The 10,894-nt window shown below is 46.0% G+C and overlaps 1 protein-coding gene across 1 annotated transcript; it reads left to right on the top strand.

Moving 5' to 3' along the window:
- Nucleotides 1–308: 308 nt before the first annotated feature.
- LOC125449034 (gastrula zinc finger protein XlCGF8.2DB-like) lies at nt 309–10,450 on the top strand. Its single transcript, XM_048524606.2, has 2 exons — nt 309–1,153; nt 9,259–10,450. Exon 2 carries the CDS (start codon nt 9,368–9,370, stop codon nt 10,316–10,318), a length of 951 nt encoding a protein of 316 aa, XP_048380563.1. The 5' UTR covers nt 309–1,153; nt 9,259–9,367; the 3' UTR covers nt 10,319–10,450.
- Nucleotides 10,451–10,894: the final 444 nt, after the last annotated feature.

The raw sequence follows: 10,894 nt of genomic DNA on the forward strand, positions 1-10,894 counted from the left end.
TGCTGGAATCTGTGCTGAAAATAACAAATGCTGGAAATCACAGCGGGTCAGGCAGCGTCCTTTGAGAAAGGGGAAAGAGAGAGAGAGAGAGAGACAACAAGCCCAGGTGACTCATCAGAACTAGATACTCTGAAGCAGTCATCGCTCCTCTCTTCAATAGACAGCACCGGACGCCGCGGCCAACTCCTTGCGCGTGCGTTCTACGGAATGGTTGTGGAGCATGCGCAGTTCCAGGCGAAGGCCGTGTGCACTGACAGTTGGACGGAGGCAGTTATTCATCGACAGTGAGCTCATACAGCGGCACTCCGCACCCCCCCCCCCCCCCCCCAGACCATAACACACGGACCGCTTTTGTAGCAAACCGGCTGGAGTTTCTCCTTCAGACAGCGGAGATGCTGGATATCCGAAAGGAGCAGGGGGAATGCTTGAGAAACTCAGTCTGGTAAGACAGTGCCTCAGTTCAAGGTCTGTTCGTGCGGGAGTGAAAATCGAGACAGTGTGACCTGGGAGGAATCGTAACCACCCGGTGGAGGTCGCAGACCCGAATTAGAATATCCCGGTCCCGCGTTTGTTGCAAACGGGAAAACGACAGCAGGCCTCGCACAGTGACAGGCCAATGTTACCGCCGCCATCTTTATTGGGAGCAACGTTCCGCGAGACGGATGCGCGCCGGCCATGCTTTTAGGGGTCAGTCGCGCCTTGCCCAGAGGGGCACGAATTACACCCAGGAACCTGAATCCGAGAGAAATCATTTGTCTCTTGCCAAGTTCTATCCTGGACTGACAGTGACGGACTTTTTTAATGTATATGGCAGTAAATTCGGAGGATAAACAGACCAGAAGCTCAAAGGAAATACTGCATCAAGATCTGAGAGAGTCTCTTGATTCATTCGGACCTGAATGTAATCAGCATCTGATGAACATAGAAGAGAACAACTTTGTTCTGTCTGTGGGAGAAGATATCTATCAGCGGTCAGAACACATTGCAAAACTGTTCTGAGCCACAAACCTTAGGAATATTGCGATGCCTTTGGAATGTGTATAGCACAAATTTTACTGAGTTTTAATTGAATTACAATGTTTAGCTTACAAAACAAGATCACACAGAAGAGTCACAATGCGACAGAGGGAGCCATTCAACTCTCTGACACCAGGTGAGCTCTCGACTTCAATCCAGTCACATTTGTTCCCCTGTTCTGTTACTGTAACTTGCTTGTTATTTTCTCAATTTTAACGTCCACCTTCACTCCCAGAGCTCATAAGACATCACTATTTGATCTGTGAAATGTTCTAATCACAGCCCCCTGTCTCTTACTCAGAACTTTTTCATCTGTCCTCCATCTGCATGTAGGCAGTTAAGGTAAACAGATTGTCTTTCCACCATTTATATAACCCTTTTGTAGTTCTTCTTCTATGTTTTTCTGATCTCTTAATCTTTTCAAATCCATTCTGAAAAAGTTCTTCCTCATGCTGTCAAAGACCCTCACACCCTTTTTAGAATTAGATGACCAGAAGTAGACATACAACTCAAGTTGTGGCTTAGCGTAATAAATTCTAAGCATTACTTGCTTCCTGTCTTCAGTAACAGTATTCACGAAGCTCAAGATGCAATTTCTCTGGGGACTAATGAATATCTTCCTATCTCTTCTGCTAAAACACATCACCTCACAATGAGGGAAGCATTTGCTGGAATTCAAAAACTGAAGTGTGATTTTGATTGAAGTTATTTTTTCAAATGTGAATTGTGACTGCTGATGAGTCAGCAATGAACTATTTCCACTGAGTTGGGAATTGAGGTCAAGCAGGCACCATCTAAACATTGCAGCAGGGTCGCTTTTAAGACGAGTGTTCCAGATCCTGACAACTCATTTTTGGTGTTGAAAGATGAGCTGCTATACTTCAAACTCCTGCTGAGCTTTATTGGAGCAGTGCAGGAGTCTCAGGACAGTGTTGTCAGAATGGAAGTGATGTGGAATGTTAAAATTACAAATGACAAGAAGCGCAGGGTCTACCTCGCAGGCTGAATGGATATCATTCTACAGAGTAATCACAAAATCTCTGCTTAGTGTTGCCAGTGGAGAGTAAGCAGTGAAAACAGTAGTTAAAATGCAGAAAGTTTTGTTTTAATTCAGGCAGGACATTGGCATTGCTGGCAGGGTCAGCATTTATAGTCCATCCCCATTGCATTTGAAAAAGTGGTTTAACATGGAAATGTGCAACATAAGAACAGGCGCTTTGGTCCATAATGTAGTGCCGACAGTGGCAACAAATGAAACGAACCCTTCTGCCTGCTCTTGGTCCATATCCCTTGATTCCTTGCTTACTCATGTGCTTATCTAAAAGTCCCTTTAAATGCCCCCATTGTATCTGCCTCCCCAACCATCCCTGCCAGTGCATTCCAGACTCCTACCACTCTGTGTTTTAGAATATAGAGCATAGAAAAGTACAGCACAGTACAGGCCCTTCGGCCCACGATGTTGTGCCATGGGATAATCCTAATCCAAAAATAAATAATAGTAGGGCGACCAGAACTGGACACCATATTCCAAGTGTGGCCTCACCAGGGTTTTGTAGAGCTGCAGCATAACCTCGTGGCTCTTAAACTCGATCCCCCGTTAATGAAAGCCAAAACACCATATGCTTTCTTAACAACCTTATCCACTTGGGTGGCAACTTTGAGGGAGCTATGCACTTGAACACCAACATCCCATTGTTCCTCCACACTGCCGAGAATCCTGCCTTTAATCCTATATTCAGCCTTTACGTTTGACCTTCCAAAATGCATCACCTCGCATTTATCCAGGTTGAACTCCATCTGCCATTTCTCAGTCCAGCACTGCATACTGTCAATGTTTCGCTGAAGCCTGCAATAGCCCTCGATACTATCAACGGCACCTCCAACCTTTGTGTCACCAGCAAACATACTAACCCACCCCTCAACCTCCTCATCCAAGTCATTTATAAAAACTACAAAGAGCAGAGGCCTAAGAACAGAGCCCTGCGGGACACCACTCAGCACTGACCTCTGAATATTTACCATCTACACCCACTCTCTGCTTCCTGTCAGCCAACCAATTCTGAATCCAGACAGCCAAATCACCCTGTATCCCATCCCTCCTGACTTTATGAATGAGCCTGCTGTGGGGAACCTTATTCAATGCCTTGCTGAAGTCCATGTACACAGCATCCACTGCTCGACCCTCGTCAAACTGTCTCGTGACTTCCTCAAAGATCTCACTAAGATTTGTAAGGCATGACCTGCCCCCCTCAAAGCCATGCTGACTCCCTTTAATCACGCTATGCTTTTCCAAATAGTCGTAAATCCTAGCCCTCAGAATTCTTTCCAAAACCTTGCTGACCACAGACTTAAGATTGACTGACTGGTCTGTAATTTCCAGGGATTTCCCTATTTCCTTTCTTAAAAAGAGGAACAACATTTGCCTCCCTCCAATCTTCCGGTATGACTCCTGTGGAAAGTGAGGAAGCAAAGATCTTTGCCAGCGGCTTAGCAACCTCCTCTCTCGCTTCCCGGAGCAACCTAGGATAAATCTGGTCTGGCCCTAAGGACTTATCAATCTTAATGTTTGCCAAAATTTCCAGCACATCAACTTCCTCAATCTTGATCTGTTCAAGCCTGTTTTCCTGCTCCTCAAAGTTCTCATTCACAAAAAAGCAAAAAAACTCATTTAGGGCTTCCCCTATATGCTCAGACTCTATGCACATACGCTATCCCTGATCGGCCCTACCTTCTCCCTGATCATTCTCTTATTCCTCAGGTATGAGTAAAATGCCCTCGGGTTCTCCCTAATCCTTCCTGCCAAGCCTTTTTCGTGCCCCCTCCTGGCCCCCCTCAGTCCACTTTTGAGCTCCTTCCGAGCAAGCCTGTAATCCTCTAAAGCTGTGCTAGACCCTTGCTTCCTCCACCTTACGTAAGCTGCCTTTTTCTTTTTGACAAGAAGCACCTCTGTTCCCGTCATCCAAGGCTCCTTAATCTTACCCCTTCTTACCTGTCTCAGAGGAACAGATTTATGCATCACTCGCAACAACTGCTCCTTAAACAGTCTCCACATGTCTGTTGTGCCCTTTCTGTGGAACAATTGCTCCCAATCTGTACTTCCCAACTCCTGCCTGATAGCGTCATAGTTTCCTTTTCCCCAGTTAAATATCTTCCCCTGGTAACTGCTCCTTTCCCTTTCCATGGCTATGGTAAATGTGAGGCTGTTGTGGTCAGTGTCGCCAAAGTGTTCTCCCACCGCGAGATCTGACACCTGTCCTGGCTCATTGCTGAGCACCAAATCCAAAATGGCCCCCTTGTCGGCCTGTCCACATACTGAGTAAGGAAACCCTCTTGAAGACACCTGACAAAAACGGCTCCATCCAAACCATTTGCACTAAGGGGGTTCCAATCAATAGTGGGAAAGTTGAAGTCACCCATAACAACAACCCTGCTACGTTTGCACTTTTCAACAATCTGCCGGCCTATGAGTTCTTCAATCTCCCTACTGCTATTTGGGCGTCTGTAGAAAACCCCCAATGAGGTGACTGCTCTCTTGTTGTTCCTAACCTCCATCAATACTGACTCAGTCGATAAACCTTCCTTGGCAACCTCAACCCATACCACCTCAGTAGACGAACCCACATCAAAAGTTCTTTCAGCCACCGTTATACTGTCCCTGACCAACAAAGCCACACCTCCCCCTCTTTTACCACCTTCCCTGACCTTAATCAAAGATCTAAACCCTGGAACCTGCACCGTCCATTTCCTGACCCTGCTCTATCCATGCCTCCGAAATGGCCACAACATCGAAGTCCGAGGTACCTATCCAAGCTGCAAGCTCACCTACCTTATTCCGGATACTCCTGGCGTTAAAGTAGACACACTTCAATCCAGCTTGCTGTCTGCCAGCACACTCCTGTGACAGTGAGGTCCTGTCCATGTCCTCCCTACGCTCATCCTCCTGTGTACTAGGACGACACCTCAGTTTCCCATCCCCCTTCTGAGCTAGTTTAAATCCACCCTAATAGCACTAGCAAATTTCCCACCCAGGATATTAGAGCCCCTCTGGTTCAAGTGGAGACCGTCCCCCTGTTTGTAGAGGTCCCACCTTCCCCCGAATGAGCCCCAATTGTCCATGTATCTGAAGCCCTCCCTCCTGCACCATCCCTGCAACCACGTGTTCAGCTGAAATCTCTCCCTGTTCTTTGCCTCGCTATTACGTGGCACCGGTAACAAACCAGAGATAAACACTCGAGATAATAAAATGTGAGGCTGGATGAACACAGCAGGCCCGGCAGCATCTCAGGAGCATAAAAGCTGACGTTTCGGGCCTAGACCCTTCATCAGAGAGGGGGATGGGGTGAGGGTTCTGGAATAAATAGGGAGAGAGGGGGAGGCGGACCGAAGATGGAGAGAAAAGAAGATAGGTGGAGTCTCCTACACTAACCTCATCCCACCTCCTTGACCTGTCCGTCTTCCCTGGACTGACCCATCCCCTCCCCACCTCCCCACCTATACTCTCCTCCCCACCTATCTTCTTTTCTCTCCATCTTCGGTCTGCCTTCCCCTCTCTCCCTATTTATTCCAGAACCCTCACCCCATCCCCCTCTCTGATGAAGGGTCTAGGCCCGAAACATCAGCTTTTGTGCTTCTGAGATGCTGCTGGGCCTGCTGTGTTCATCCAGCTTTACATTTTATTATCTTGGTTTCTCCAGCATCTGCAGTTCCCATTATCACAGAGATAAACACTCCGTTTGTTCTGGGTCTCAGCTTCCACCCTCGCCCCCTGAAATACTGCCTGACATCACTATCCCTCTTTCTACCTATGTTGTTGGTGCCTATGTGGACCACTTCTTGGGGCTGGTCACCCTCTCCCTTCAGGACCCCAAAGACACCATCCGAGTCATCACGGATCCTGGCACCTGGGAGGCAACACACCAGCGTTTCGTTCTCGGCAAACCTTCTATCAGTCCCTCTAACTATTGAGTCCCCAATGACTATCACTCTCTTCCTATCCCCCCTTCCCTTCTGTGCAAGAGGGACAGACTGTGTGCCAGAGACCTGCACCCTCCTGCATGCCCTGGTAAGTCGTTTCCCCCCCAACAGTATCCAAAATGGTATACTTGTTTTTCAGGGGAATGACCACAGGGGATCCCTGCACTGACTACTTCTTCCCCCTTCTAACAGTAACGCAGCTTTCTTCATGCTTAGGAGTAACTACTTTCCTGTAACTCTTGCCTATCACTGACTCTGCCTCCCGAATGATCCGAAGTTCATCCAGCTCCCGCTCCAGTTCCCTAACGCAGTCTTGGAGGAGCAAGAGTTGGGTGCACTTCCTGCAGACCTATTTGGATGGGACACTAATGGCGTCCCTCACCTCATACATCATGCAGGAGGAACATTCCTCTACCTGCACTGCCATCCCTGCTAATCCCCTAAACAAAATTTTTAAAAAAAGAAGCTTACCTTGATTTGTCCCTGGTGTATAAGGTTAGAGGAGGTGGATGGGTGGGTTGCTGCAACCAGAAATGGAAGGCTCTGACGCTCGAGGTAAGCTTTTTCAAGATTTAAAGTCTGACTCACCGGCTTCCCGACAGGCCCCTGGTCTAAGCTCCCACTCGCGCCACTGCTGCAACCAGAAATATGTTTTTGGAAAAAAACTTACCTTCATGCCTCCTTTGAAGTTTGCCCCTCACACCTTAAGTGCATGCCCACTTGTATTAGATATTTCAACTCTGGGAAAAAGATTCTGACCATCAAGTCTATCTATGCATCCCATATCAAGTCTCCTCTCAACCTCCACTGCTTTAGAGAAAACAACCTGAGATTTTCTGGCCTCTCCTCATAGCTTATACCCTCCAATCCATGATGTGGAGGTCAAGTGTTGAGCTTGGGTGGACAAGGTCAAAAATCACATGACACTGGGTTGTAGTCCAACAAGTTTATGAGGCAACAGAAGTTTTCGGACTGTTGCTCCTTCTGCAGGAGATAGAGATAGGTGGCATCAGACACAGAATTTATAAGATCAAAGGGTCATAGAACTGATGCCATTGTATTGAACAAACTTTCAAGTCTCCCTGAGATAACTAAAGGTTTTCTATTAAAGCAGAGGTGTGATCTGAGGTCAGGAAATGCATTTTAGGTGTGAGGCTTTGTTAGAATCAGTCCGTGTTTTAACTTTGAGTCAGATGGGTCTTATTACCAAAATAGGAATTTTTAAAATGCTACATTGGCTGACTGTTTACCAACTGTGCGCTCTTTAGACAAAATAGAATGTATCTGCAAATGCAAATTCACCCCATAGATTTGTGTGCATGCACGTGTGTATATGTGAGAGAGAGACAGAGCGTGTGTGTGCGCGAGCACAGGAGAGAATGTATGTGAGAGAGAGAGAGAGAGAGATTGTATGCGTGTGCAGGTGAGGGGAAAGAGTGTGTGTGTCTGGTCGTGTGAGTGTGTACATGCATGTGCAGGTGAGGGTGGAGAGAATTCCTGTGCACATTGGGGCAGAGAGCCCTGCATGTGCAGGTGAGGGGGTAGGAGAGAACACGTATGTGCAGTTAATGGCGGGGGGGTGTGGGGAGAGAGTGTGTGTGTGTGTGGAGCGGAAGTGTGTGTATGAGGGAGCGAGCTGCTGACAGTTTGGAAGAATCCTCATAGTCTCGTTCATTTGAATTCGTCTGTGTGCTGCGAGACTAATGGGGTCCATTTTGGCGGTTGGAAAGAATCTGAGCCCGCGGCTCCGTCCAGACATTGACATAGTATACCTCTTCTGCACTGCCTCCACATCCTTCGTGTAATGTGGCGACCAGAGCTGGACTCAGGACTCTAAGTAGGGCCTAATAACAGTATTATAAAGCTGCAATGCGACACCCTGACTCTTGTAATCGATTCCCTGGCCAATTAAGGCAAAAATATACCTTTCTAACCACCTTAACTAGTTGTCTGGCCATTTTCAGGGAACTTTGGACTTCCAGCCCAAGATTCTTCTGTACATCAATTCTGTTCAGGTTGCTGCCATTAACTTGTCCTTAACATTTGATCTCCCAAAGTGCAGCATCTCACACCTACCCAGATTAAACTCCATTTACCATTTCTCCACCTGTATCTGCAAGTGATCTATATCCTGCTGTATCCTTTGATAACCTTCTACGCTATCCAGAACCCAACTAAGTCACCTTCAAGAACTGCTGCAGTCCAAGTACTGCGAGTAGATTCATGATGCCGTCAAGAAAGAATTTCTCTAGGATTTTGACCCAGTCAGAGTGAAGGAATTACAATTTATTTCCAAGTCCAAGTGGTGAGTGGCATGCAGGTAAACTTGCAGGCGGTTATGTTCCCATGTATCTGCTGCCCATGACCTTCTAAATGGAAGTGGTCGTGGGTTACTGTCGAAACACCAGCACAGTCTAATAAATCAGTTTGAAGAATGTTTTACTTGCAGTGCAGGTTATCAAGTACAGCAAACTAATCACCAAAATATTACATCCTATTCCAGCTGAAGGTCAACATAAATCTAAAGTGTAGGAATGATTCTGACCTGGATGTGATTAATAGCAAAACCCAACTCCTGCAGCAAATTCTGATCTTGCTGGTTTTTCAGCAGGCTGAACGATTGATTTGAATGCGTTCTTGTACACGGAGGGGTGAACGTGCTGTCTCCAGCCTGAATCTCTTGCTCTGAGTTTGAAAGTGATGGTTTTTCTGTTAACAGCTTCTTTTGTCCTTCTAGTTGGTAAGGTTGGAAAGTTCTGTCAATATTCTGGTCAAATTGAAGAGAGATGAAGCCCATCTCCTTTCCCATTGCTCCATCTTTCTCTGTTCTTCTGTAGAGACTAGAGTCTTGTGTAGGGGGTAGGTTCCCTTCCCTGAAAGCCATCACTAAACTAACTGTGTTTTTATGACACTACGCTTTCGTGGTCACATTGTCTTCTTCCCAGCACCACAAATAAATTTTCCAGATTTATCCAAACAACAGAAATTGCTGCAGAAACTCAGCGGCTCTGATAACATCTGTGGAGAGAAAACAAAATTAACACTTCAAGTCTATTCTGAAGAAGGGTCACTGGACTTGAAGCGTTGACTTTGTTGCATTCCACAGATGTTGCCAGGTCTACTGAATTGCTGTTGTTTCAGATCTCCAGCATGAACAGGTCTTTGTTTTATTATACCAGATGAACTTCACTCATTTTCACATCCTTCATTTAACACTGAGAATTCTTGGTCACATTTCCTGATTTCTGTTTTCAATTTATTTTGCAGGCTATTTGATGGGACGCATATGTAGTTGGGAAACTCAAACTGAACTTCTCTTCAGATTCTGACGGGCATACTCGATTCATCAGGACCTGAATGTCATCATACTTTGATTATGGAAGCAAAAATAATTGTTCACATTGAAAAACCATGGAAATGTGGGGACTGTGAAAAGAGATTCAAATGTCCATCCCACCTAGAAAGGCATCGGCGCAGTCACACTGGGGAGAGGCCATTCAATTGTTCCCAGTGTGGAAAGGGATTCACTCGCTTAACCAACCTGCTGTCACACCAGCGAGTTCACACTGGGGAGAGACCATTTAAATGCCCAGACTGTGGGATGAGCTGTAAAAGTTCTAGGGACCTAACATCCCATCAACGTGTTCACACTGACGAGAGACCGTTCAGATGCTCTCACTGTGGGTCCACGTTCAAGCGATCATCTAACCTCACGGTACACCAGCGAATTCACACTGGGGAGAAGCCATTCACCTGCAATGATTGTGGGAAGGGATTCACTCACTCATGTCACCTGATGACACACCAACAAGTTCACTCTAACGAGAGACCTTTTAAATGTCCAGACTGTGACAAATGCTTTAAAAGTTCAAGAGAACTGATGTCCCATCAACGTGTTCACACTGATGAGAGACCATTCAGATGTTCTCACTGTGGGGCTGGGTTCATACGAATGCCTGACCTCACTGTCCACCAACGCTGTCACACTGGGGAGAAACCATTCACTTGTTCCGAGTGTGGAAAGAAATTCAACAGGTCATCTTACTTGCTGTCTCACCAGCGGGTTCACTCTGATGAGAGACCTTTTAAATGCCCAGATTGTGGCAAGGGTTGTAAAAGTTCTCAACAATTAATGATCCATCAACGTGTTCACACTGACAAGAGACCATTTAGGTGTTCTTACTGCGGGACTGGCTTCAGGCGATCATCTGAACTCATTGTACACCAGCGAGTACACAGTGGAGAGAGACCATTTACCTGCTCCAAATGTGGGAAGGCATTCACTCAGTCATCCCACCTTCTGAGACACCAGCGAGTTCACAAGTAACTACAGTGATTGGATTTTGCTGTGAATCATATTTGAGAGTGAACCTGTTTCATCTGGGTCTTTTTCCACTGGTAGTAAATAAACTACCGTTCAGTTGTAGATTTTTTAATATTCTGGATAAATGTCAAATAAATCAGCTTTGTATAAAATACAAAATACGCAAAGTAATTTTTTTTAATATCACTAGCATAAATTAGTTGATTTTGAAGGGCTGTCCCTTTCCCCATCTCCTCCATCTTCACCTCCAACAAAAGTGTGAGCTTCTTTGTCTCAACCTTGGTTACAGTCAGTTGCCTCTGCTGCTTCTCTCCTTTACACTAACCAACCTCCCTCATGATTTTCTCTTTTGAATCCAGAACTTGCATTTTTCTCCAGTGTTCTCTCCAGTCTCTTGTCTTACCTGACCGGAGCTTATCTGGATTATTCTCATTTTAACTGTGGACCATCTAACTTCTCTCTCTTAACTTATATTGTTAATGGCTTTGTCTTTCTGTCTCTATCTCATACAGTTCTCTCCTTTTTAAATCCACCATCACCACGCAACCTGAGAAAAAGCAACCTTTGATATCACTGTCC

Source organism: Stegostoma tigrinum, chromosome 43 (assembly GCF_030684315.1).
Source record: "Stegostoma tigrinum isolate sSteTig4 chromosome 43, sSteTig4.hap1, whole genome shotgun sequence".
In the NCBI taxonomy this organism is placed as follows: domain Eukaryota; kingdom Metazoa; phylum Chordata; class Chondrichthyes; order Orectolobiformes; family Stegostomatidae; genus Stegostoma; species Stegostoma tigrinum.

Coding starts and splice junctions, on each gene's coding strand:
- LOC125449034 (XM_048524606.2), top strand. CDS start 9,368: ATGGAAGCAAAAATAATTGTTCACATTGAAAAACCATGGAAATGTGGG.